Genomic DNA, 22346 nt, shown 5'->3' with positions numbered 1-22346 from the left:
GCTGACTATATACCACAGTCTCGAAGTTAATAATCAAGGTATTTGCTTTGCAGTCTGTATAAAGAAAGTGCATTTGTGCTTACGCCAAAGGCCCAGTATCCAAAGATAACAATTATAAAATTGATCACGTCAACCAGGAACATCAGTGCATAGACGTCACAGACAGGGCTGTACTCCGGATGAATAATGTCGTAGAAGAACTGCCTGATAGGTCGATAGATTTGAAGGGCACTAGGGGTAAAAACAAGTATAATCTAGTTCAATGGAAATTGTAACAATGCATCCTCAGAATGATCAGATGAATGTATCCAGTGCACGTCTTCCATAGAAGACCCATATAAACTGGAATTATAATTACTCTACTGAACTGAAGTGCAACAATGTCTCATTTTCTTAAGAGATGTTACAAATAATACCCCAATTACATTTTAATCACCAGCTTCTTTGCTTTCAATATCAGTTGTTTCATCTTTTGCTTAAGAAGTTTCTTCTTGCTGATGGGACTCTTTCTAAAAAGCTTCCATTTCTTCCTGGCTTCCTTCTTCTGAGTCCTGCCTACAAAAGGGAAGACAAATCACAGTTTTGTCTGTGGGGCATTCTTTTCTTAACAGCCATGTCCTAATTTTGTCACAAAGGTTTACAATTCTGTTTAACCGTAGGTGTTCCAATAAGGCACTAATTCAGCCAGTAGGGTTATCTCGCAAGAAATCAATGTTTGAGAAGGCCCTATGAATATATTTTCTTGGGCTAGCAAATACACTAAGTTACTCAGAAGGAATTATTTGGCATCTATATACCATGCTAATGGGCACATTAGGAAAAAAAATCACAGTAATACTCTAGTATGGGTGGGTAGAGACTACAACAATCTAGGCACAATCTCCCTATTTTCAGGTGCATCCAGAGAAAATTTGTCTCCTAGTATTTTCTCCACCTGAATTTTAAAATGAAAGCCCCCTTAGTGTCTAAAACTAGCTCAGTGTGGCTCTGACTACCTCTGTTAACGGAGGCTGTCTTCCTTCCTCTGAAGACGCTCCCTGAGGGATTGTGATGTCTGAAAAGGTGCCATGCCCCCGATCCAGGCTCATCTTCCTGCAGACCTCCTCTGGACTCCTGGTTCTTTGGACTCCTAGAACATCTCCTTTTCTTGGTATCAGACACATTGACGCCTTTGGAATCCCATAGTCCATGGCACTAATGGGAACATTTAAAGAATGATTAATACAGTTTGATACACTGTATCCTCAGCACAGCATCTTTAATTCGCAGTAACCATGATTTACTCTACAGGCAGAGACAGAGGCAGGCACAGAATGGGGGAGAGAGAAACGGTGAGTTTACACTTGAGATGAAAGGTTGGTTTCATGATGGGTAGGGAATGGGCACAAGTCCCCAAATTTGGATCCACACTTCAAAGCCTCTAAAATCCAGGGGCAAACCTCTTATTGACTTCAGCGGGGCTAGGATTTCACCCCAAGGACTCTAATCTCCCATCACAGCACGTGAGTATCTCACATTAAAGCAAATGGCATTTATTTGTAAAGAATTAGGCCCATAAGTGTTCAAATCTGGGATTTTGTTGGAGTTGAGGGCCAAATGCTAAGTTTAAATCCAAACTTGGGTTTGGAGTCTGAGTCCCTGCCCCCAAAGGATGGGATGAGTTTTGAATTTATAACAGAAATGAAGATCTGGCAAGTTTAGCAGAGTTTTCAGTTTTTCTCTGCAAACATTCAGCAGAGGTCTAAGAAATTAGCCATTTCTTCTCCTTCTCCTTCTCTTCAAGAACAACTTACCTTCAAGACAGACCTGTGAAAGAACAAAGCCAGCAGCTGCACAAGATCAAAATGCACATAGCCATCCTTCTTCTCAATCCCGACAATGTTTGGCAGAACAAATGGCTCTTCTGCATTGATGCCGCAGTATAACTTAGTGGTCCAGGGAAAGAATCCAAACTGAGCAAAATATTTGACAACTACTGTTATCTAAAGAGAAAAAAAATACTAAATTAGTTGGAAGACATGGCCTGGCGGGGCAACAGCTAGCCTTAAACATTTTCAGAAGAGTTTCTAGATCTTCCAAATACAGGGAAAGATTTCAGCCAGCATTTCTGCTGGCTTGAGATTCTGGAGAGCTAGCCTTGCTTTGGGATCCAGTGGCATTTTATCACGTATAGATGTTCTCTAATTTTGTTTATTTCTGGTTTTATGTTCAATAAATTACCTGCCGTTTGTGAGCTACCTTCAGACCTACCAACGTCCTTTAGTCACATCCGCCATCTAGTCTACCCCATTAACATCAATTCTAACAGAAGTTTATTGCACTTTAATGTAAAGAAAAAGAATAGTACTTGTTTGCAGAGAGACACATGTCTGCAGCAAGGCAATTTTCTGGCTGTTGCATACCTCTGTATAAACGATAGCCATCATCCAGAAGAATTTAGTAGGCCTTGGAATGGATAACATGGCCCACAGAAATATAAGGATAGGCAGAACCAAAGTGAGGACTGAAGCAGAGACCATGTGGTTGAGAATGATCACAAAATAACAGAGCATTTCTGACTTGGATACCATCGCATTGTACAAAGCAAAGCCCAACTTCAGGGATCGAGGCAGACTCTGGTAAAACTTGTCTGACTGCTCCAGTTCATTGTCATGAAACATCCTGAACCACAGAACAAAAAAAATATAAAAATAGATGAATTATATTTCCTCACAGAATTGGTGCAAGGCTACAAGCTAGTATTTTTAATACAGAAGGTTATATAAATGAGACCAGATGTATGGCATAATATAATCTCTTCAGAACTGCATGCCTAAAGCTGTGATAATTTGTCAACCAAATCTTCTGTGAAAGCTGTTAGTGATCTAACTCACATACACTCATAGTCCCCCACCCCTCATTCTGAACGGCCCCCACAAAACACGGGTGTGTTTGCACATTTAAACCTCCAAGTACAAAGTAACTCCCGGAGGTGCTGCTGAGCACTCTCCATTTTTGTTGACCTTAGCCCTTAATTTACCAATTCAGTAGCATTAGTGCATGACGACCGTAGTGCTCGTATGAACACAAATGCCTGTGCTGCGTGGGCACAGTTCTTTAAATCTAACCCTAATAGTAGAGCTGGTCGGGGGGAGTGGGGTCAAAACAACAACAAAAAACCACCTTCCTGACATTTTTGAAATTTCGGAGTTGTTTCCATCTCATAGGGTTCAAACTGGGCCTGAAATGTTCTGTGGGGGTGGGTTGTTGTTTTTTTTACTGACATTTTAATTTGTTTTTTAAATATTTTTTCATTTACCACAACCACCATTTTCAATAAGTAACAGTTTGTGGTAAGCAAAAAAAATCTATTTTGGTAAAAATTTCAGTAAAAATCATGGGAAAAAATTGCGAAAAATGAGAATTTCAACAACTTTGTATGAAAAGTTTCATTTTGGAAAAAAAAAAGCCATGGGGGGGGAGGGGTGGCTTTTAAAATTTTTGACCAGTTGGACCATGTAGTAGTATTAGTCTCATGGAGAATATAATCCATAGTTCCATATCCCCCAGCTGGTGAAAACCGGCATAGCTTGGAGCTACACTGACTTACATCAGCTGAGCATCTGCTCCATAAAGTCTCTTTTTAGTCTGACATCAAACACAACGTCAAATGTCAGCTTGTGCAAGTGAAAAAACTAGACACAATTAAGTGATGCCATGCTGTTTAAGGCACATCATCGTTCCATGAACACATTGTGGGTTTCTCTGCAGCTGGGTTTGACTTTAGGTCTTTCTTGCCTGTTCAGAAGGAGCTCACTGGCAGTCATGATAACAGGAACTTCCTTTAATGGCCTGCCTGCTTCTTTGTTCCTCTCAGCTGATGGGGAAACAGCATCATCTTTTGTTTCACTGGAAGGAAGTGGAGTGGTCATTTCTGGGGCAGCTTCTTTGACACGGTCTTCATCTTCCATCTTCTCTCCGGCCTCATCTCCATTAATTTCCTCAGCAACTTCATCAGATGTCCTAGATCCAGAATGGAGTTTCTTTTTTAAAAAAAAATCACTGACAATCACAAATTAAGTTTCTTAATAGACATTGAAATAATGGTACTAATATGAAACCTCCTGGCTCATGCCAAAGCGAGAAGGGGCTCACTCACCAAAAAGTCAGAATCCAGCTAAGAATTCCAACATCTAAGGTCACAGTGACAGCGATTAGAAAGGATTCACACAGAATTTAATGTTATTTCCATACAAGCTTGTTCTTTTAAAGTATTCAAAATATTTCACGTTGCATCACACTCGTTGCAGGCTAGCCAGCCTCCCAGCAGTCATTGCATGAGCGGCATGCTTATTGATCTCTCTGCAATATTACACATGGGTTACTCCAGCTGCATGCCAGCTAATTCCACTGTAATCATTCCCCTGAGTTTAGCTGCTGCTAACTGACCTCCCTGTAGCCACTCCCTAGGGGCTATTTTTCATAGAATCATAGAAATATTAGTCTGGAAGGGATTCGAGAAGTCACCACGTCAAGCCCCCTGGTCTGTAGAGGACCAAGTAAACCTAGACTATCCCTGACAGGTGTTTGTCCAATCTGTTCTGAAAAACCTCCAGTGATATGGATTCCACAACCTCCCATGGAAACCTATTCCAGAGCTTAACTATCGTTATCGTTAGAAAGTTTTTCCTAATATCTAACCTAAATCTCCCTTGCTGCAGATTAAGCCCATTACTTCTTGTCCCACCTTCAGTGGACATGGAGAACAATTGATCACCATCCTCTTTATAACCACCCTTAACACAGTTGAAGACTGTTATCAGATCCTTCCTCAGTCATCTTTTCTCAAGACTAAACATGCCCAGTTTTTTTTAACCATTCCTTATAAGTCAGGTTTTCTAAATGTTTGTTGCTCTCCTCTAGATTCTCTCCAATTTGTTCCCATCTTTCCTAAAGTGTGGCACCCAGAATTGGACACAGCTTTCTAGCTGAGACTTTACCAGTGTCAAGTAGAGCAGGACAAATACCTACCATGTCTTACATATGACACTCCTGCTAAAACATCCCTCAATGATATTAGACTTTTTCGCAGCTGCATCACATCGTTAACTTATATTCAATGTGTGATCCACTAGGCATTAAACATCTCAGCTTTCTTTTTATGTCATCAGTTATTAGCCCTCCTTCCCTGCTAAGCAGACTTTCCTTCATCTTTCTCTTGCTCCTAATGTATTTGAAGAACCTCTTCTTACTGCTTTTTATGTCCCTTGCTAAGTGTAACTCATTGTGTGCCTTACCCATTCTGATTTTGCCCTTACATGCTTGTGCTATTCATTTGTACTCCTCCTTAGAAATTTGTCCATGATTCCACTTTTTTTTAGGATTCCTTTTTGATTTTCAAGTCATTAAAGAGCTCCTGATGGAGCCATATTGGCGTCTTACTATTCTTCCTGTCTTTCCTTTGTGTCAGGATAGCATGCAGTTCTGCCTTTCATATTGTCCCCTTGAGAAACCACCAGTTCTCCTGACCTCCTTTTTTCCCTTAGATTTTCTTCCTGGGACCTTACCTACCAGTTCTGAGTTTTGCTGCATGCCATCTCACTGTAACCATTCATTGGTTGACTCCAGGTGCTGCTAACTGATGACACTGCTACCCCACTCTTGGGATTACTCCTGTTTTTTTTATTTATTTTTTTTGCTTTGAGCTCAAATGAATTTAAAAATCTCAAAGTGAAGCAAAGCAGAGCTGCCAAGCTTCACCCAGTTTCCACTCAAACCATCAGTTATCCCAGACTCACTCTGAACTGGGACCAGGTTCACTCCATAACTCAGGCTTGGAGGCTTGAGAGGAAGGATGGTTCAATGATCAGAGCACTAACCTAGGGTTTAGGAAACCTGCCTTCAAGTCCCTGCTCCGCCACAGACTTTCTGTGTGACCTTGGGCACATCATTTAGCCTCCCTGTGCCTCAGTTCCCAGCTGTAGAATGGGGATAACAGCACCTTCCAGGGAGTTGAGGATACATACATTAAAGGATTGTTAGCTGCTCAGATACTATGGCTTGTGGCGGGGGGGGGGGCAGATAAACACCTTAGATTTGTAACAAATTCAGCAAATATTACCTAGCTGCACATTACCTTACTACAGGTTTGCACAGCTCTTATGAGAAGTTCTGACAAGGATAATGTCCCCACTGTCTATTCACCTGGATGCACTGCTCTCGTGCGGTAGCTGGGTTCCCCTCGTGGGTATCTGCTGGCACTCTAATGTGTCTTCATGCTGATCCTCCTGTGTGCCTTTCATTTTATTTCCCCCATAAAGACTTGCTTGCATTTGCTGACTCTTCTTCAGGTTGTAATATTGGAGAATTGTGTCTGGTGAGGCTTCTTTTCCCTTAAAAAATTAATACAAAATCAGTCAGATGGTAAAAATGCTGTCCTCATTTCTGTCAATGGAAGCGATTGTAATCCCATACTACCCTTTGAGACCCCTACAGTCCCAGGGGGAATTCCCACCTTTAAAACAGATGGCTGGTGCTCATTGTATATCCTTGTGTCCCACGCTAAATAAGACGTTCCCTTCCTTGCTGTTAATGCCTTTCAGAATATAAGCATGACAGCTCTTAGTCATCACTAAACATAGTTCGTAGAAACATGTGGGAATGGACATTTATATGGATCTCAAGAATATCCAGCATTATCATAATTAATAATAGCACAGATTTTGAAAGGAATATTAAATCTCATGTTTTGTGATTTAAGCCAATGTCTATTAGAGACCAAGAGGAGACCCCTTTCTCCCTACTGTGGAGTTTCTTACATCTTCTTCTGAAGAATCTGGTGCTGGCCACTGCCAGAGACAGGACACTGGACTAACTGCACCTTGGTTCTGATCCAATACACCAGGGGTTCTCAAACTTCATTGCACCGCGACCCCCTTCTGACAATGAAAATTACTACACGACCCCCGAAGGGGGGACCGAAGCCTGAGCCCACCCGAGCCCCACTGCCCCGGGCAGGGCAGGCCAAAGCCCAAGCCCCACTGCCCTGGGTGGGGGGGGGGGGTGCCCAAGCCCAAGGGCTTCAGCCCCAGGTGGGGGGCCTGTAACCTGAGCCCCTCCACCCAGGGCAGAAGCCCTCAGGCTTTGACCCCAGGCGGTTGGACTCGGGCTTCAGCTCTGGCGACCCCATTAAAAGGGGGTCGTGACCCACTTTGGGGTCCCGACCCACAGTTTGAGAACCGCTGCAATACACCAATTCCTATGTTCCTATAAAATTATTGGGGTTTTTCTCCATGAAAAATTTAGATGAAAGATTTTCAGTTTCATCAAAAAATTTCTTCAAAAATTTTCCTGGTTCTTGTTGAAAAAACAAAAAATGTAAACAATTTTTTTCAATTTGTTGTTTTTATTGCTGAAAACTAAAAAACACCCCGTTTTATTTTTTAAAAGAAAACCCCAATTTTTTTTTTACAACAGGATTTTTTTTCATGAAAGTTCCCATTTAGCCAAAAAGCCATTTTTAATTGGAAAATATATTCAATGAAAATTGTTCAACCAGCTCTAAATATTCGCTCTTTTAATCTTTCCTTGCAAGTCAGTCTTTCAGGCGCCTGGAATACTTTTGTTCAGTGATGTAAGCAGTGTTCAGAATTTATACTGACATCATCTCTTTAAGGGGAGTAACAATGGGTTTCAGAACACGGCCTAATGCAGAAAGATTGGTCCACAAATAAACATGAATAAACCATATTTCTAGTTGCTATTGTAATGCATAAATAATCAGAGAAACTGGTTGGAAAACGTCAATAAAAAACCTGGAAATTATATTTTGAAAATGAAAAAGGAAATTAAAAGTGACTTGAAATGGAGTCTTGGACTGAAATTGAAGTGACCAATGAAAATTTTCTGTGACTTTTCTCTTTTCAAGACACTTCTATCAATGAGCTTGTGCTCAATGGGGCATTTTTATGTACATCTAATTCAATGGGAATTTTGTGTATATAAAGATTTCAGGACACAGCCCAGAATTTCCAGCTTGTTACAGTTTAATATAGTCAGACATCCTGTTACATAAACAAAAAAACCCAGGACATTGTGTAAAACGACAGTGATCTTACCTTATTAATTTCTCGCCATAGCATGTACCTTTCAATTCTCAGTACGTTTGCTATGTCCAGGTTATTTTTACAGAGTGAGTTTAGTGCTTCTGTAGTATCATCTAGCAATGCTTGAACAAAAACCCAAGTAAACTTGATTGTGTTGATTATTCTTTCAATTATACTTTCTGTCAAAAGGGGAAAAAAACATGTACAGTTACAAACAGGAAATGGTTCTACATACTATTCTATTTCAACCAGCCCCTCAGCACTGGCTGAGATACTGTGATAAAGGATTTCAAAGGTCAGTTTAGGTCATCTTCATTCCCATCCAAACCTGATCCATCTTACTGAAGTGGGTATTGCCAATACGGAGGTGGACCAGAATATCATACATTAAGATTTGAATGACCTTGAAAACGGGAGTAATAGAAATGGGATGAAATTTAATAGTGTAAAGTGCCAGGTCATGCACTTAAGAAAAATTCTTGTTAATCCCTATAAAATGGGGACATATCAGTTGGAAGTGACAAAGGCGGAGAAAGACCTGGATGTATTGGTTGATCACAGGATGACTATGAGCCACCAATATGATGCAGCCATGAAAAAGGCTAATGCAATCATAGGATGCATCAGGCAAGGTATTTCCACTAGAGATAGGGAAGTGTTAGTACCATTATACAAGGCACTGGTGAGACCTCATCTGGAATACTGTGTGGCATTCTGGTTTCTTATGTTTAAGAAAGATTAATTCAAACTGGAACAGGTGCAGAGAAGGGCTACTAGGATGGTCAGAGAGTGGAGAACCTACTTTACAAGAGGGGACTTAGAATCATAGGACTAGAAGGGACCTTGAGAGGTCATCTAGTCCAGTCCCCTGCACTCATGACAGGACTAAGTAGTATCTAGATCATCCCTGACAGGTGTTTTTCCAACCTGCTCTTAAAAATCTCCAATGACGGAGATTCCATAACCTCCCTAGGCAATTTATTCCAGTGCTTAACCACTCTGACAGTTAGAAAGCTTTTCCTAATGTCCAACCTAAACCTCCCTTCCTGCAATTTAAACCCATTGCTTCTTGTCCTATCTTCAGAGGTTGAGAAAAACAATTTTTCTCCCTCCTCCTTGTAACAACCTTTTATGTACTTGAAAACTATTATCACGTCCCCTCTCAGTCTTCTCTTTTCCAGACTAAACAAACCCAATTTTTCCAATCTTCCCTCATAGGTCATGTTTTCTAGACGTTTAATCATTTTTGTTGCTCTTCTCTGGACTTTCTCCAATTTGTCCACATCTTTCCTGAAATATGGTGCCCAGAACTGGACACGATACTCCAGTTGAGGCCTAATCAGGGCAGAGTAGAGTAATTACTTCTCATGTCTTGCTTACAAGACTCCTGCTAGTATATCCCAGAATGATGTTCGCTTTTTTTGCAACAGCGGTACATTGTTGACTCATATTTAGCATATTTAGATCCCTTTCCGCAGTACACCTTCCTAGGCAGTCATTTCCCATTTTGTATGTGTGCAACTGATTGTTCCTTCCTAAATGAAGTACTTTGCATTTGTCCTTATTGAATTTCATCCTATTTACTTCAGACCATTTCTCCAGTTTGTCCACATAATTTTGAATTATAATCCTATCCTCCAAAGCACTTGCAACCCCTCCTTAAGGAGCTTGGCTTGATTAGCCTAACAAAATGAAGGCTGACAGGAGATATGATTGTTCTCTATGAATACAGCAGAGGGATAAACACCAGGGATGGAGAGGAATTATTTAAATAAAGGGCCAATGTTGGCACAAGAACAAATGGATAAACTATAAACTGGCCATCCATAAATTTAGACTTGAAATTAGATAAAGGTTTCTAACCATCAGAGGAATGAAGTTCTGGATCAGCCTTCCAAGGGGAGTAATTGGGGAAATAAACTGAGCTTGGTAAGTTTATGGAGGGGATGATATGATGAGGTTGCCTACAATGGCATATGGCCCATCCCACATCTGCTGGTAGCAAATATCTCCAACAGCCAGAGATGGGACACTGGATGGGGAGGGCTCTGAGTTACTACAGAGAATTCTTTCACGGGTTTCTGGCTAGTGGGTCTCGCCCACATGTTCAGGGTCTAACTGATCACCATTTTGGGGGATGGGAAGGAATTTTCCCACAAGTCAGACTGGCAGAGAACTTGGGTTGTTGTTGTTTTTTTGCCTTCCTCTGCAGTGTGGGCTCAGGTCACTTGCTGGTTTGAACTAGAGTAAATGGTGGATTTGCTGTAACCTGAAGTCTTCAAATCTTGAGACTTCAATGACTCAGCCAGAGGCTTTGGATCTATTACAGGAGTGGGTGGGTGAGGTTCTATGGCCTGGAATGTGCAGAAGGTCACACTAGATCATGATGGTCCCTTATGGTCTTAAAGTCTATGAGTCTATGAAATCATCTGAGCAAGGGCTTCTGGTTTGCTGCTACTGTATGGAGCTACTCACCTGACTCATCTAGGTTCTCTTCAGTGATTGATATCTCCCCTTTCTCTTCATGGAATTCCAACTTTACCTCCCCTGTATCATATAGGAACATAAGCAGAGCTATAGAGAAGATAAACTTCGCCTAGACATCTTTCCAGCTATTCAGGAATTATGAGCCCAGCCCAATGCCCAGTGAAATCAATGGGATTATGACTCCAGCTGAAGGTTACATAATCAGATAACAAGACACTGTATTGAAATGCACATGTACGTGGGGCCGAGTTAAGGGCATTGTGGCTATGGAAAAGGGAAGTCTTCATCCAGCATGTGGGACGTGCTGGGGGCAGGCGATATGGATGGTAATTAAAGCCGGTGTCAGCATTTCCTGACCTGGCCACATGTAAATGAGTACCCTTAACATTGTGTTAGCTGATTCTTGCTGTAGGAATTACAGCCTCTCTCATTCAAACAGTTCTTTTTTTGTCTAATTTGGCCAAGCAGCCCCTTTGCGCAGGTGTCGGTGCATTCTTCCCATTACCTGCCAGTCGCTGTTGCTCCTCCTCCTCTTTCTTCCTCTGCTCTCTGGTTTCATCTTGTTTTCTTGTTCTCAGAGCTGATTTAGAGCTAGACATCCAGGCTTCATACACAAGCTGCATGGAGAAACCCCATTAGTCTTTGGTGCTTCCATCCGGCTGATCAAGCCTAAGCTGTGTTTCGTTTGATATACTCCGGGATGCTGGGGCTTCCCAAACTTTTTAATAGAGTGGATCAAATATGTGGTGTGTCCCCCACTCCCACTTCCATTCACATGGCCCCCCCTTTCCTCTCCTCCCATTCATGGTTCTACAGACCCCTTTCCCTCCCACTGGGAATTCACTGACCCCCTCCACTTCCCTTTACAGTCACCTAATGCCCCCCTAGTAACAACAGCGATTGCTTATGTGGAAAAGCAACGTTGGGAAAATATTTTGGTTTCCAGTAAATCTCTACCTCACTCTTTTCACCCGTAAGTCTCAAAGCATTTTACAAAAGACATAAGCATCATCATTGCCATTTTACAGAAGGTGAAACTGAGACACCGGGAAATCGGGTGACTTGTTCAAGCTCACACAGCAATCCAGTGGCAGAGTTGGAAATAGATCCCAAATCTCCTGAGTCCCAATCCAGTGCTCTATCCACTAGGCAACACTGCTTAATATTATCAAAAATAAGTCCTGCACCTGGAATGCTGTTTTCTTCTTTGGTGATTCTTCCTCCCTCTTTTCTGTGTGCCCTTGTTCCTCTTCTTCCTCACTGTCTGTCTCAAAGAGGTAGTAGCTCCCAGCTCGAATCACTAAAATCAGTTCCAGAAAGAGATGTGGCTGAGCTTTTTCAGAGCTACCTAGGGGATTTAGATGCACAATTCCCCTTGAAATCAATAGGAGTTGCACATCTAAATCGGAGCTGCCTATCTACGTGGCTTTGAAAACCCTAGTCTAGCTGTTTTAACAGGACACGTTTTAGTAAATATTAACTAGCAGAGTGGCACATGCGAGTATTTTTACTGTTACTATTTTTCACTCTCTTGATTAGTATCTTTATGCTTAATATACTTTAGAACAGCCCTTAGGCTATAAATAGGGACATTGGGAGAGAAAACCACATTTCAACAGCACTGAAATATGTAGGGCTAGGAGAGGGCTTGGAAGGGACAGAGTAGACAAATTGTATAGTTTTTGCTAAGATACACACACCATTCTTCCTAAATAGGGGTGATTGTTAGGACAGCTATTGAAGAACAGTTTGGTTGCATTAGAAATGGTGTTTTATAAATCATGTAATTGTCAGCTGTCCCCGAATTAAATGATGACAATTGTCCTCTATGGGTTTCCCCCCCCCCCCCATGATGTTTCCTTTTTCCTGCCAGCCTGCTGTGTGTGCAGGAGGGGAGGGACTGCTGCCAACAGCAGAATCTGGCCTTAGGTTTACAGCAGAATCATAGGCCTGCTCCCACTGGAGTTAATGGCAAAACTCCCATTGACTTCTACATAAGAACATAAGAATGGCCGTACTGGGTCAGACCAAAGGTCCATCTAGCCCAGTATCCTGTCTGCCGACAGTGGCCAATGCCAGGTGCCCCAGAGGGAGTGAACCTAACAGGTAATGATCAAGTGATCTCTCTCCTGCCATCCATCTCCACCCTCTGACAAACAGAGGCTAGGGACACCATTCCTTTCCCATCCTGACTAATAGCCATTAATGGACTTAACCTCCATGAATTTATCCAGTTCTCTTTTAAACGCTGTTATAGTCCTAGCCTTCACAACCTCCTCAGGCAAGGAGTTCCACAAGTTGACTGTGCGCTGTGTGAAGAAGAACTTCCTTTTATTTGTTTTAAACCTGCTGCCCATTAATTTCATTTGGTGGCCCCTAGTTCTTGTATTATGGGAATAAGTAAATAACTTTTCCTTATCTACTTTCTCCACAGCACTCATGATTTTATATACCTCTATCATATCCCCCCTTAGTCTCCTCTTTTCCAAGCTGAAAACTCCTAGCCTCTTTAATCTCTCCTCATATGGGACCCGTTCCAAACCCCTAATCATTTTAGTTGCCCTTCTCTGAATCTTTTCTAGTGCCAGTATATTTTTGGGGGGATGAGGAGACCACATCTGTATGCAGTATTCAATGGAAGTCCCATGCTTGTGTTTTTGGTTTTGTTTTTTGTTTTTTGGGGGGGGGAGAGGGGGGGTTGGAGTGTAGGGTTAAAACGCAACCATCCAACAAAACAAAAAGTTTCTGCCGGTTCTTGTTGTGTACAATCCCAGCAACTGTGTGCAACGACACTGTTTCTAGCAGGCTACATTGCCCTAGCTTATACATGTCATTTTTCCAGTTAGTTGTGGCTCACAGACCTTTAGCGTACACAGAAAACTTACTGGAGGCGTGGGTCATCCAGGGTTGCCACCATATCTTCTTGTCCTTGTTTTCTTTCTTGCCACCCTCCTCTGCAAAGGTGGTTGTAAAATGTACGTAGTGAAACAGATGGACAGATTTCCCCCTCCCCCTCCACAACTTAAAAGAATTAAATTTCTCAATGCACAAGGCTGGGGGGGCTGCATTGGAGCCTGTGGGTTGGCTCTATGTACAGGTAGATCTCTTCCTTCTTTGTGTGCCCTGGATCTCATATCCCAGGATTCCACTGCCTAGACACCCCATCATGATGAGCAGCCGAGGGAGTTTATATCAAAGACCAGTGGCCTAACTGTGGGTTTCAGGGATTAAATTCATCCTACAGACAAGGCCTGAACAAAGCCCAATTACTTTGGCTTTGGATGTGAAGGCTGAATGTGAATGTCACCCTCAGCGGCACTGGGGTTGTGAAAAGGCAATTTACTGTGTACTGTGGAACACAGCCGTGCGAAAACGGAAAGCAGAGGAAGGGCGGGCACCGTGATCACTCTCCATGTTGTTGTCACTACACAGGCTATTTAACGTGACAAGGTCATTTCACCTGGATCTAGCAGCTGCTGCTCTTTGGCAGATTGATCCACAGCTGTTTCTTCTGGGCTTGGTGTCTTTTGCTTCAAACTGTCAAGTTTCTCCTGCTTCAATTTGATTAGTTCCATTCTGTAGGTTTAAGACCGAACACAGACAGGAGTATAAAAATCACTAGCATTTAGATAAGTAAGTGCTTTCTGTCTTCACTTCAAAGTGCCTTACAAACATTACATAGTGATCCTCAAAAATATCCCCATTACGTCTGAGCCTCAACTTGGTCGTTGTTATCCCCAACATAGTATTAGTAATAGAGGTGATCAAAAAATGGATTTTTCCCCTCATGTAAAATTTTGACTTTTTGTCAAAAAAAACCCCAACAAAACAAAACCCAAAATGAACATTTTTGGCCAAAAACTACCAAAATCCAAACATTTTGTTTTCAGCTAAAAATGTTTGGGATTTGGTTTTTTGAAGAAAGTAAAAAATTTTCAAGGAAACCCACACTTTCTACACACTGTGTTCTCTCAAAAACCCAATTTTTCATCAAAAAAAAGTTTTGACAGAAAAATTTGGAACAGCCCTAGTTACTAGCACCAGCTGGTAACTGTGGAAACAATTTGTCCAACGACACAGATGGCGCAGAGGCCTTGTCAGAGCTGGGTCTGGATCTCAGGAGTTTTTGGCTCCCAGTCCTGTACCCAAACTAGACACTTCTTTTTCTTTCTCTCTCTCTCTCTCTCTCTCTCTCTCTCTTTCAATCTCGTTCCCCATCTCCTCCTAACACCCGAAGTGTCACCAATACGCTCCATTCTGAAGCTTTTATCACAAGCACTACCACTAGCCCCAGCGCATATCTATCTAAAATATTATAACTGATACTAAAACAGGAGGCCTGTGTCTTCATTGGGCTTAAATTAACTCGGGAGTATTAACATTCTAACAGGGCTAATCCAAAGCCCACTGAAGTCAAGGGGAATCTTTGCATGGACTTCAGTGGGAATTGGCTTCGGCTCTGAATACAGATGTTGAGGAGCACTCCTTTGACAGCTAAGATATGAGGGTTGTGATAATAACAGAGACTTTCATACCCTTTGGCCAGAATGGGCTCAGCATATGTCTCTGAGAAGGCTGGCCACCTCCATAAGAACACATGCAAGCTAGCCAGCCAGGAAATAATAAAAGCATAATTATTCATCTGACTATGTATACTGTTGCTAGTATTATTTTATTTTTTTTACTGAGCACAGCTTACTTTGGACCTGGCTAAGATTTGGAAGCTATCCATTCCAAGATCTGATATTCAAAACAAGAAGCAGTTTGATATATGCATGTAATACTATAGGCCAACCCGAAATAAACTCCGCCAATGTTTGGCTTTTGGCCAACTTTGCATGTGGTGAGGAAATGTTTGGCATTTTGCTTAAGAGTTTTGCAAGGAAACATCTGTGAAATTCTGCAGCAGATGACATGAAATGTTTGATCAAGCTTTGCTTATCTAACGAGTAATCGAGGTTTCATCCAGTCCCCACTGCAAGATGGAATGTGGGTCTCATTATTCCAGTGCTGACAGCGCCAGGCAGATGATATTGTTTCTTACAGTGCTGTCGCCTATACCATGTCAGTAATCATGTAGCACCTGGGAATTGACACTGTACAATCAGATTTATCACACCTGTGGGGCCAATGATTATAGGCACAGTGCAGGTCCCCATTTAACACATCCTTTCAGTCTTCAAGGGAAGTTTAATATGTCTCTAGGTTGATTTTTCTTTGTCTGAATGGGGGCATCTCCAGTGAGGGACTCTTTAATAAAGCCTTGTGTACAACAGGGCTTTAGCCACTGTTATAGCTGCACTGGTATAGTTGTACCGGTGCCAGTCCCTTTTGTAGATGTGATGAGTTAATGGGGATTTGTACCAATGCCACTTACCCAGGTTTCAAACTGGGATATATTGTACTAGTGCCAGCCCCAGTTTACCCCAGTGCAATATGGTCTGGTTTGTACCAGTGTAGCTACACCACTGGCTAAAGCCCTAATGTAGACAATCATTCTGATTGGATACCATCATTGATCCTATTAGCAATTTGTTCTCAAAGAGTGAAAAGCCTAAAATTCCATGGGACAGAACAGCTGATTGTCGTCCAGCACAAGGGATCTTGTACCAGCCAAACAGCTGTCCTGTGTTACAATTCCTCTGTAGTATCAACCATGGAGCGGAGTCAATAGCTTTCTGGTCTTGCAGTCGAGAGTCCAAAACTCTCCTAGAACTCTCTCTGTCAGGATCCTAAAATCCCACAGAAGAATAAGGACAGGGAGTTGTTACTGTGTGTTGGGCACTGAGTCCGTAATTTGAGCCCCTCCATTTGAAGCTCGTCAATAACTATTTTCATTTGATAGCCATTGTTGTTGTTGTTGTTTGTAGCATTATCCCTAACTCTTCCTTGTAGTGGTGGGAAAGGGTTTGAGTTATGAGTCACTAAGAAGGGTGGGGGAGGGGGAATCAGAGGATGGAAAATATAATATCCTGAATACAGAGAGAAGTGAAAAGGTGACACATCCCTGTATTCACCAGTTAGATATGTGGTGTATAAGTAGTATGTGATTTTAAATGAACAGCAAACTTACTGTCTTCTCATGGCTTGCAATGATTTTTTCTCTTCCTCCAATCTGAGCGCCACAACTTTTTTCAGCTTCACTTCGAACAGTTCAGCTCCTCTGCGTGTGTGAAACAAGCCAGATCATTCGATAAACACTTCACTGGGCAGCATGCAACTATCTTCACACCACAAAGGGGTAGACCATGTTAAATATACCCAGCTAACCAGAGCATTATCAATCTGGTAAATCACTGGAGTGACACTTCTGTCCCAGTTCTTATTGGTGGATTAAGGTAATTGACAACAATTACATCATTTTCCGGGCTCTGATTGGTGGGTTCCGGTAAAAAAGAGTTTGACATCAGACCTCTGATTCCACCAATAAAAACAGCAGTTTCAGAAGATTTCAGTGAAGAGTCACTCTGGCAGTGAGATGGATGATTCAGGGTAAATCACTCCAGTAGCAATTTGAACAGAGAGAGGGCTTGATAGATATTAAATACCATAGTAAGGGGTGTAATATAAGTGCAGAAACAGACAAGCAGATATAGATAATGGATAAGGGACAACGAGAGAGAAACTTAAAGTGGGATAGGAATGTAGAAAGGGTAAAGGGAATCCTCTCCACCTCAAGAAGTTTCTCTTTCATGGACTACGGTGTCCCACGAACTTCCCAATGGAATTATAACCCCCCAGTTCAGAGTTGCACATTATTTATTCTCGGTGACATTTTTTTATGGCACATGCCATATTTTCTGTCTCTGCCACTTTCTGGTACTGCCCAAACATAGCTCCTAAACACATGGCGATCTGCTTGTCAAACCCTTCAGGATTTCCACTGAAATCCTCAGAACTACAGATGAATGCTATAACTGTCACAAAAGGTCTATCTTCCCCACCCTGCCCATTGTGTGAAGTACGTGGTCATGAAAGTTAGGATCTAAAGCCAGGCTTACCATAGGCCCATCCTCATCTCTTGCCTCACTGACCAGTTTGCTAAGGCATGATCATTGCAATGGAGCCTCGAGCACTTAAAGCATCTGCCTCCTTAACTCACTCTCCTGACATGAAACCTTTGCAAGTTTTCTGCCCCACCTTGAGTTTGCATCATCACCCAGGGCACTATAGAGGCCTGAGTCGGGTTGTAAGCTTCTTGGGGCAGGCGCCATGTCTTGTTTACTTTTACAGCACAGAGCACATGACCAGTGCTCAGCAAGTAATAATAATTGTCTGATTGGATCCCTTGTTTTTGGAACACAAACCTTGGGAGGCTCCCCATCACTCTCCCCAGAAATCCAAATCCCAGAGAGACCGGATTTCTTTACAGAGAGGAGGGGGCCTCCAACTCCTCTCTGCACCACTGAGGACTATTGGTTTAAACTTGTTACATCCAATGCATGTACCTGGAAGCTAAGATCTTGGCAGCCTTCAGATCTGCCACTACGTAGAGGAAGTAATAGCTCATAAAGACTCTCCGCTGGACCAGCAAGAAAGTGAAACTTATCGCGTCCCAAACAATCCCGGCTTCATTTTCAGGCAGCTCGCATTTCTCATCCTCGGGAAGAGCTACACAGGAGAAATCATAGAATCGTAGGACTGGAAGGGACCTCGAGAGGTCATCTAGTCCAGTCCCCTGCACTCAGGGCAGGACTAAGTATTATCTAGACCATCCCTGACAGGTGTTAGTCTAACCTGCTCTTAAAAATCTCCAATGATGGAGATTCCACAATCTCCCTAGGCAATTTATTTTAGTGCTTAACCACCCTGACAGTTAGGAAGCTTTTCCTAATGTCCAACCTAAATCTCCCTTGCAGCAATTTTAGCCCATTGCTTCTTGTCCTATCCTCAGAGGTTAAGAAAAAAAAATTCTCCTTCCTCCTTGTAACAACCCTTTATGTACTTGAAAACTGTTATCATGTCCCCTCTCAGTCTTCTCTTTTCCAGACTAAACAAACCCAATTTTTTCAATCTTCCCTCATAGATCATGTTTTCTAGAGCTTTAATCATTTTTTGTCACACTTCTCTGGACATATGCTTAACGTGCAGCAATTTGCAGCCCATAAAGAACCCTCAGGTTCTGCTATAGACATCATGAAACAGGCAATCGGGAATAGGAAGGGAGCAAGTCAGAACTACAGGTCAGGGGTGTAGCCAGGTGGAGGGAACAGGGGGAGCAGGAAAAAAAAAAAAAGGTGCCACCGGCTGCGGCGCTTTTACTGACGGGGCAGCGCTCCGGGTCTTTGGCGATACTTCGGCGGCAGGACCGTCACTCGCTCCGCGGGTCTTGGGCGGCATTTCGGTGATGAAGCTTCAGTGCCGCCGAAGACACCTGAAGCGAGTGAAAGGCCCGCTGCCGAAATACTGCCGAAGACACCCAGAGCTAGTGAAGGGCCCGCCGCCGAAGTACCGCCGAAGACACCCGGAGTTAGTGAAGGGCCCGCCGCTGAAGTACCGCCGAAGACACCCGGAGCGAGTGAAGGTCCTGCCTCCCAAGTGCCGCCGAAGACCCGGAGCGCCGCCCCATCAGTAAAAGCACTGCAGCGGGTGGCGCCTTTTTATTTTTTCGCTCCCGGGTGAGTAAAATTAAAAAGGTGCCACTTGTGCTCGGTGGGGGAGCGGCCGCTGCCCCGCTCCCCGCCTAGCTATGCTACTGCTACAGGTTCAGCTCCTGTTTTCATTCCCTGTGGTGTGATCCAAAGCCCAGTGAAGTCAATGAAAAGACTCTCATTGGCTTCAATGGCCTTTGGATCAGACCCTATGTAAGCCATTATACAATTCCACTAGAGGCCGCTGGGCTCTTTTGTGGTCACCGTCTCTCTCACATAAACACAGCCCACATGGAATAACACATTGGAATGACTAGGGTGCGTTATGGTGGCTTTCTACATTTCTCTGGAGCATCTAGCACTTGCTTCTGTCTGTTTCCCACACTAGCTGGGCCATTGGTAGGTTTCCACACGGAATTGTTACATGCCATACTCAGTTGTGGCCTCCACTTCAATAAACAGGTCTCTGCTTGCACTGCTAGTGATAGTGTTTTATTGGCTTTGTAGAAAAAGTGGACTAGACTTTTGCTTATCCTTCAGTAAGAAAATGTTTTCCTGAAATTACAGTCACATGGTACGTCCTCTCTGCCTGTTCATTATTTGCTACTTACCCAAGTCATACCCCGGTATAGTACAGAACATGCCAAAGGTCTGTATTAGCCAGCAATGGTTTCTCAGTAACTTATCAAGATAGGCACACGCTCCAATCTACAATCAAAAAGGAGACAGTGAAAAGGCTCAGCAGCATTCTGTTCCTTTGTATTCATTTATCTAAGCTCTAACTGGACTTGCTGTTTTTATCCAAACTAGTCTGATGGGTCAGTTTAGTGAGCCTTTCTAGCTGCTGTTCCTGAATTAGCTAGAGAAGAGGATTCTCGGGTATCCCACTTTCCATGCCTAAGAAACAGAGAAGATAGGCAGCATGCAGGAAAGGCCTGTAATTGCGGAAAAGTGCTTTGCTCTCTGTTTGCTCTTGGGAGGGCACGCACGTGGAAAGCTGGGGCCGAGCCAGGCCACACGTCTCTAATGGATGGACTGATTGATTTTCATGAGCAGGAAGCTATTTCTGAAAACTCTTTTTTTTTTCCTTTTTCAGTGAATTTAGTTTTCATTAAAGGTGCTGCATGAGCAGCCTGGAGAAAGACGTCTTCCTTTCATCCACAGACCAGCTCCGGCACAGACCACAGCTGTGAATGCTTCCCCACCCTCTAGGGGAAAGAGCTATAGGGCCAGATTATTTTTTGGAAATGTCATAATTTTATTATGTAACATTTATCATACTATAGAAGGGCTTAAATCAACTGACCTGGAAAAATCAAACAGGGCCATATTCCAATCACTGTCACAGAGAGCGTAAGTGGGCTGTGCCCAGGGGAGTTCCACAAATGGGTGGCAGAATCCTGCCCCAGAAGGCCATAGGGCAGTAACAGAGCCACTGTGTGGCCTCAGGACTCATTAGCCTTCATAGCGGCTGTGTCCCCACCCCTTCATGCATGGAGAGAAAGGCTTTAGCCAGTGAAGCCACTTCATTGCAGAGGTCCTGGTCATGCCCTTGTAACTCCCCCGTCTTGCCCTGAAACTCACCTCCCCCTGCACACCACAGCGCCTGAAACCAACCTCACCCACAGCTCTGCAGTTGCAGAAAGTGTGGGCCCCCTTTACCATGCTCTCCACATCCTGCTTTCCCCACACACAGCAGAAGCCCACTGATTCCACCACCAGCTGGCTATTACTTAGCGGTGGGAATAGAGAGGATGGATGGTCTTGAGGTTCAAGCACTGGACTGGGACTCATGAGTTCTGGGTGATGTTCCCCACTCTGCCACACGCTACCTGTGTGACCTTGGGAAAGTCACATGAACCCTGTGTCCCTCAGTCGCCCCATCTGAAAAGTGGGGACAGTAATACTTCCCTTTCTTCTACCTTTTGTCTGTCAAGAACCTCACTGACTTCAAGGATCTGACCATGAGGAGGTCATCGTAGGATCAGGGCCTTAGATAGTAAGCTCTTGGGGCAGGGACATTTTTCACCACGCATATGTAAATTCCCTAGCCCACTGGGTCCCAGATCTCGACTGGTGACTCTAGGTCCTACTGTAATATAAAAAACAACAAGAGGACAGATATTTCCCTAATTCTGTGAAAGACAATACATACAGCCAGAAGATTCTTCATCACTATAACTAAGGCAGTGTACGCAATCAAATAGTCCCACAATCTGAGAATATTCTTGACCGGCTTTAGAAGGAGACTGCTTCCAAAGATCATAAAGTAGAAACAGGCCATCAGATAGCCCAGACAGAATATGTTGATTCGAGTTGTCCCAGTGATAAAAATCAGGCAGAGCACAAACCAGAAGTGATAGCCGAACACAACCACTTTAGCCATATCCAAATAGGACCTGCGGGAGTGGAAATGAAGTGTCAGAACAGTATCAGGGTGACTCTTGTGTCTGCCAACTGGTGGCCATGCACTTAAATATTTAAACCAACAGTGCCCCTGGACTTATGGCAGCACCCCATTGCACCTACCCATTATACACCAGCTCAGTCGAGACTAGATCAGTGAACTTTGTGTTCCCTAGGTAGAAGTTCCACCAGGTGAACTGAGATTACAGGATTGCCCACTCTCTTTGCAAACAGTTATTTTATCTGCCTATTACACTAAAAATTAAAGTGGTTCATCAATAGGTTGCTGGTTCATACAGAGAAGAGAAAAGATGCCACTTGCAAAAATTTTCCATGCAGTATGAACTTTGCATAGACCCACTCAAGATCTTTTGCTAATGAGCTGATAAAGTTAACTGTAAATCTATTTTGATCTTTATCCTAGGATATTATAGCAGTCCATTCTCTGATATTATTCCTCCTTGTAATGAAATGACATTTTATTTGGATGCATTGAGGATACTAAAGGCCAGTTACTGTACTATATAAGACATAGTGAATTCCAACAGAGTGATAGAGTTTAGCAGCATGTGGGTTAGCTTATAATTTTTAAGGGTGATGGTGATGAACTGTTGGAACAAGCTACCTAAAGAAGTGATGGATTCCCCATCTCTTGATGTCTTCAGATAAAGACTGGATGCCCATTTTGAAGCTATGATTTAGTCAAACACAAGTCACTGGGCTCAAGACAGGGGTAAGTGGGTGAAATTCTCTGCCCTGGGTTGCACAGAAAGCCAGA

The 22346-nt window shown here is 43.0% G+C and overlaps 1 protein-coding gene across 1 annotated transcript in view; it reads right to left on the bottom strand.

The window, feature by feature from the left end:
• The window catches only part of LOC135886927 (piezo-type mechanosensitive ion channel component 2-like), a 59639-nt gene that overhangs the window by 12211 nt on the left and 25082 nt on the right, over positions 1-22346 (bottom strand). Inside the window, exons 24-40 of the mRNA XM_065414702.1 lie at positions 21318-21561; positions 19770-19870; positions 18636-18639; positions 18020-18171; positions 16645-16734; positions 14032-14147; positions 11759-11919; positions 11077-11188; positions 10560-10631; positions 8097-8263; positions 6184-6371; positions 3778-4002; positions 2403-2661; positions 1794-1982; positions 996-1194; positions 426-555; positions 84-231 (exon numbers count right to left, since the gene is read on the bottom strand). Coding sequence (XP_065270774.1) covers positions 84-231; positions 426-555; positions 996-1194; positions 1794-1982; positions 2403-2661; positions 3778-4002; positions 6184-6371; positions 8097-8263; positions 10560-10631; positions 11077-11188; positions 11759-11919; positions 14032-14147; positions 16645-16734; positions 18020-18171; positions 18636-18639; positions 19770-19870; positions 21318-21561 — 2557 coding nt within the window. The remainder of the gene's footprint in view (positions 1-83; positions 232-425; positions 556-995; positions 1195-1793; positions 1983-2402; positions 2662-3777; positions 4003-6183; positions 6372-8096; positions 8264-10559; positions 10632-11076; positions 11189-11758; positions 11920-14031; positions 14148-16644; positions 16735-18019; positions 18172-18635; positions 18640-19769; positions 19871-21317; positions 21562-22346) is intronic.

Source organism: Emys orbicularis, chromosome 12, assembly GCF_028017835.1.
Source record: "Emys orbicularis isolate rEmyOrb1 chromosome 12, rEmyOrb1.hap1, whole genome shotgun sequence".
Taxonomy (NCBI): domain Eukaryota; kingdom Metazoa; phylum Chordata; order Testudines; family Emydidae; genus Emys; species Emys orbicularis.
This window is presented reverse-complemented; position numbering and strand designations above follow the sequence as displayed.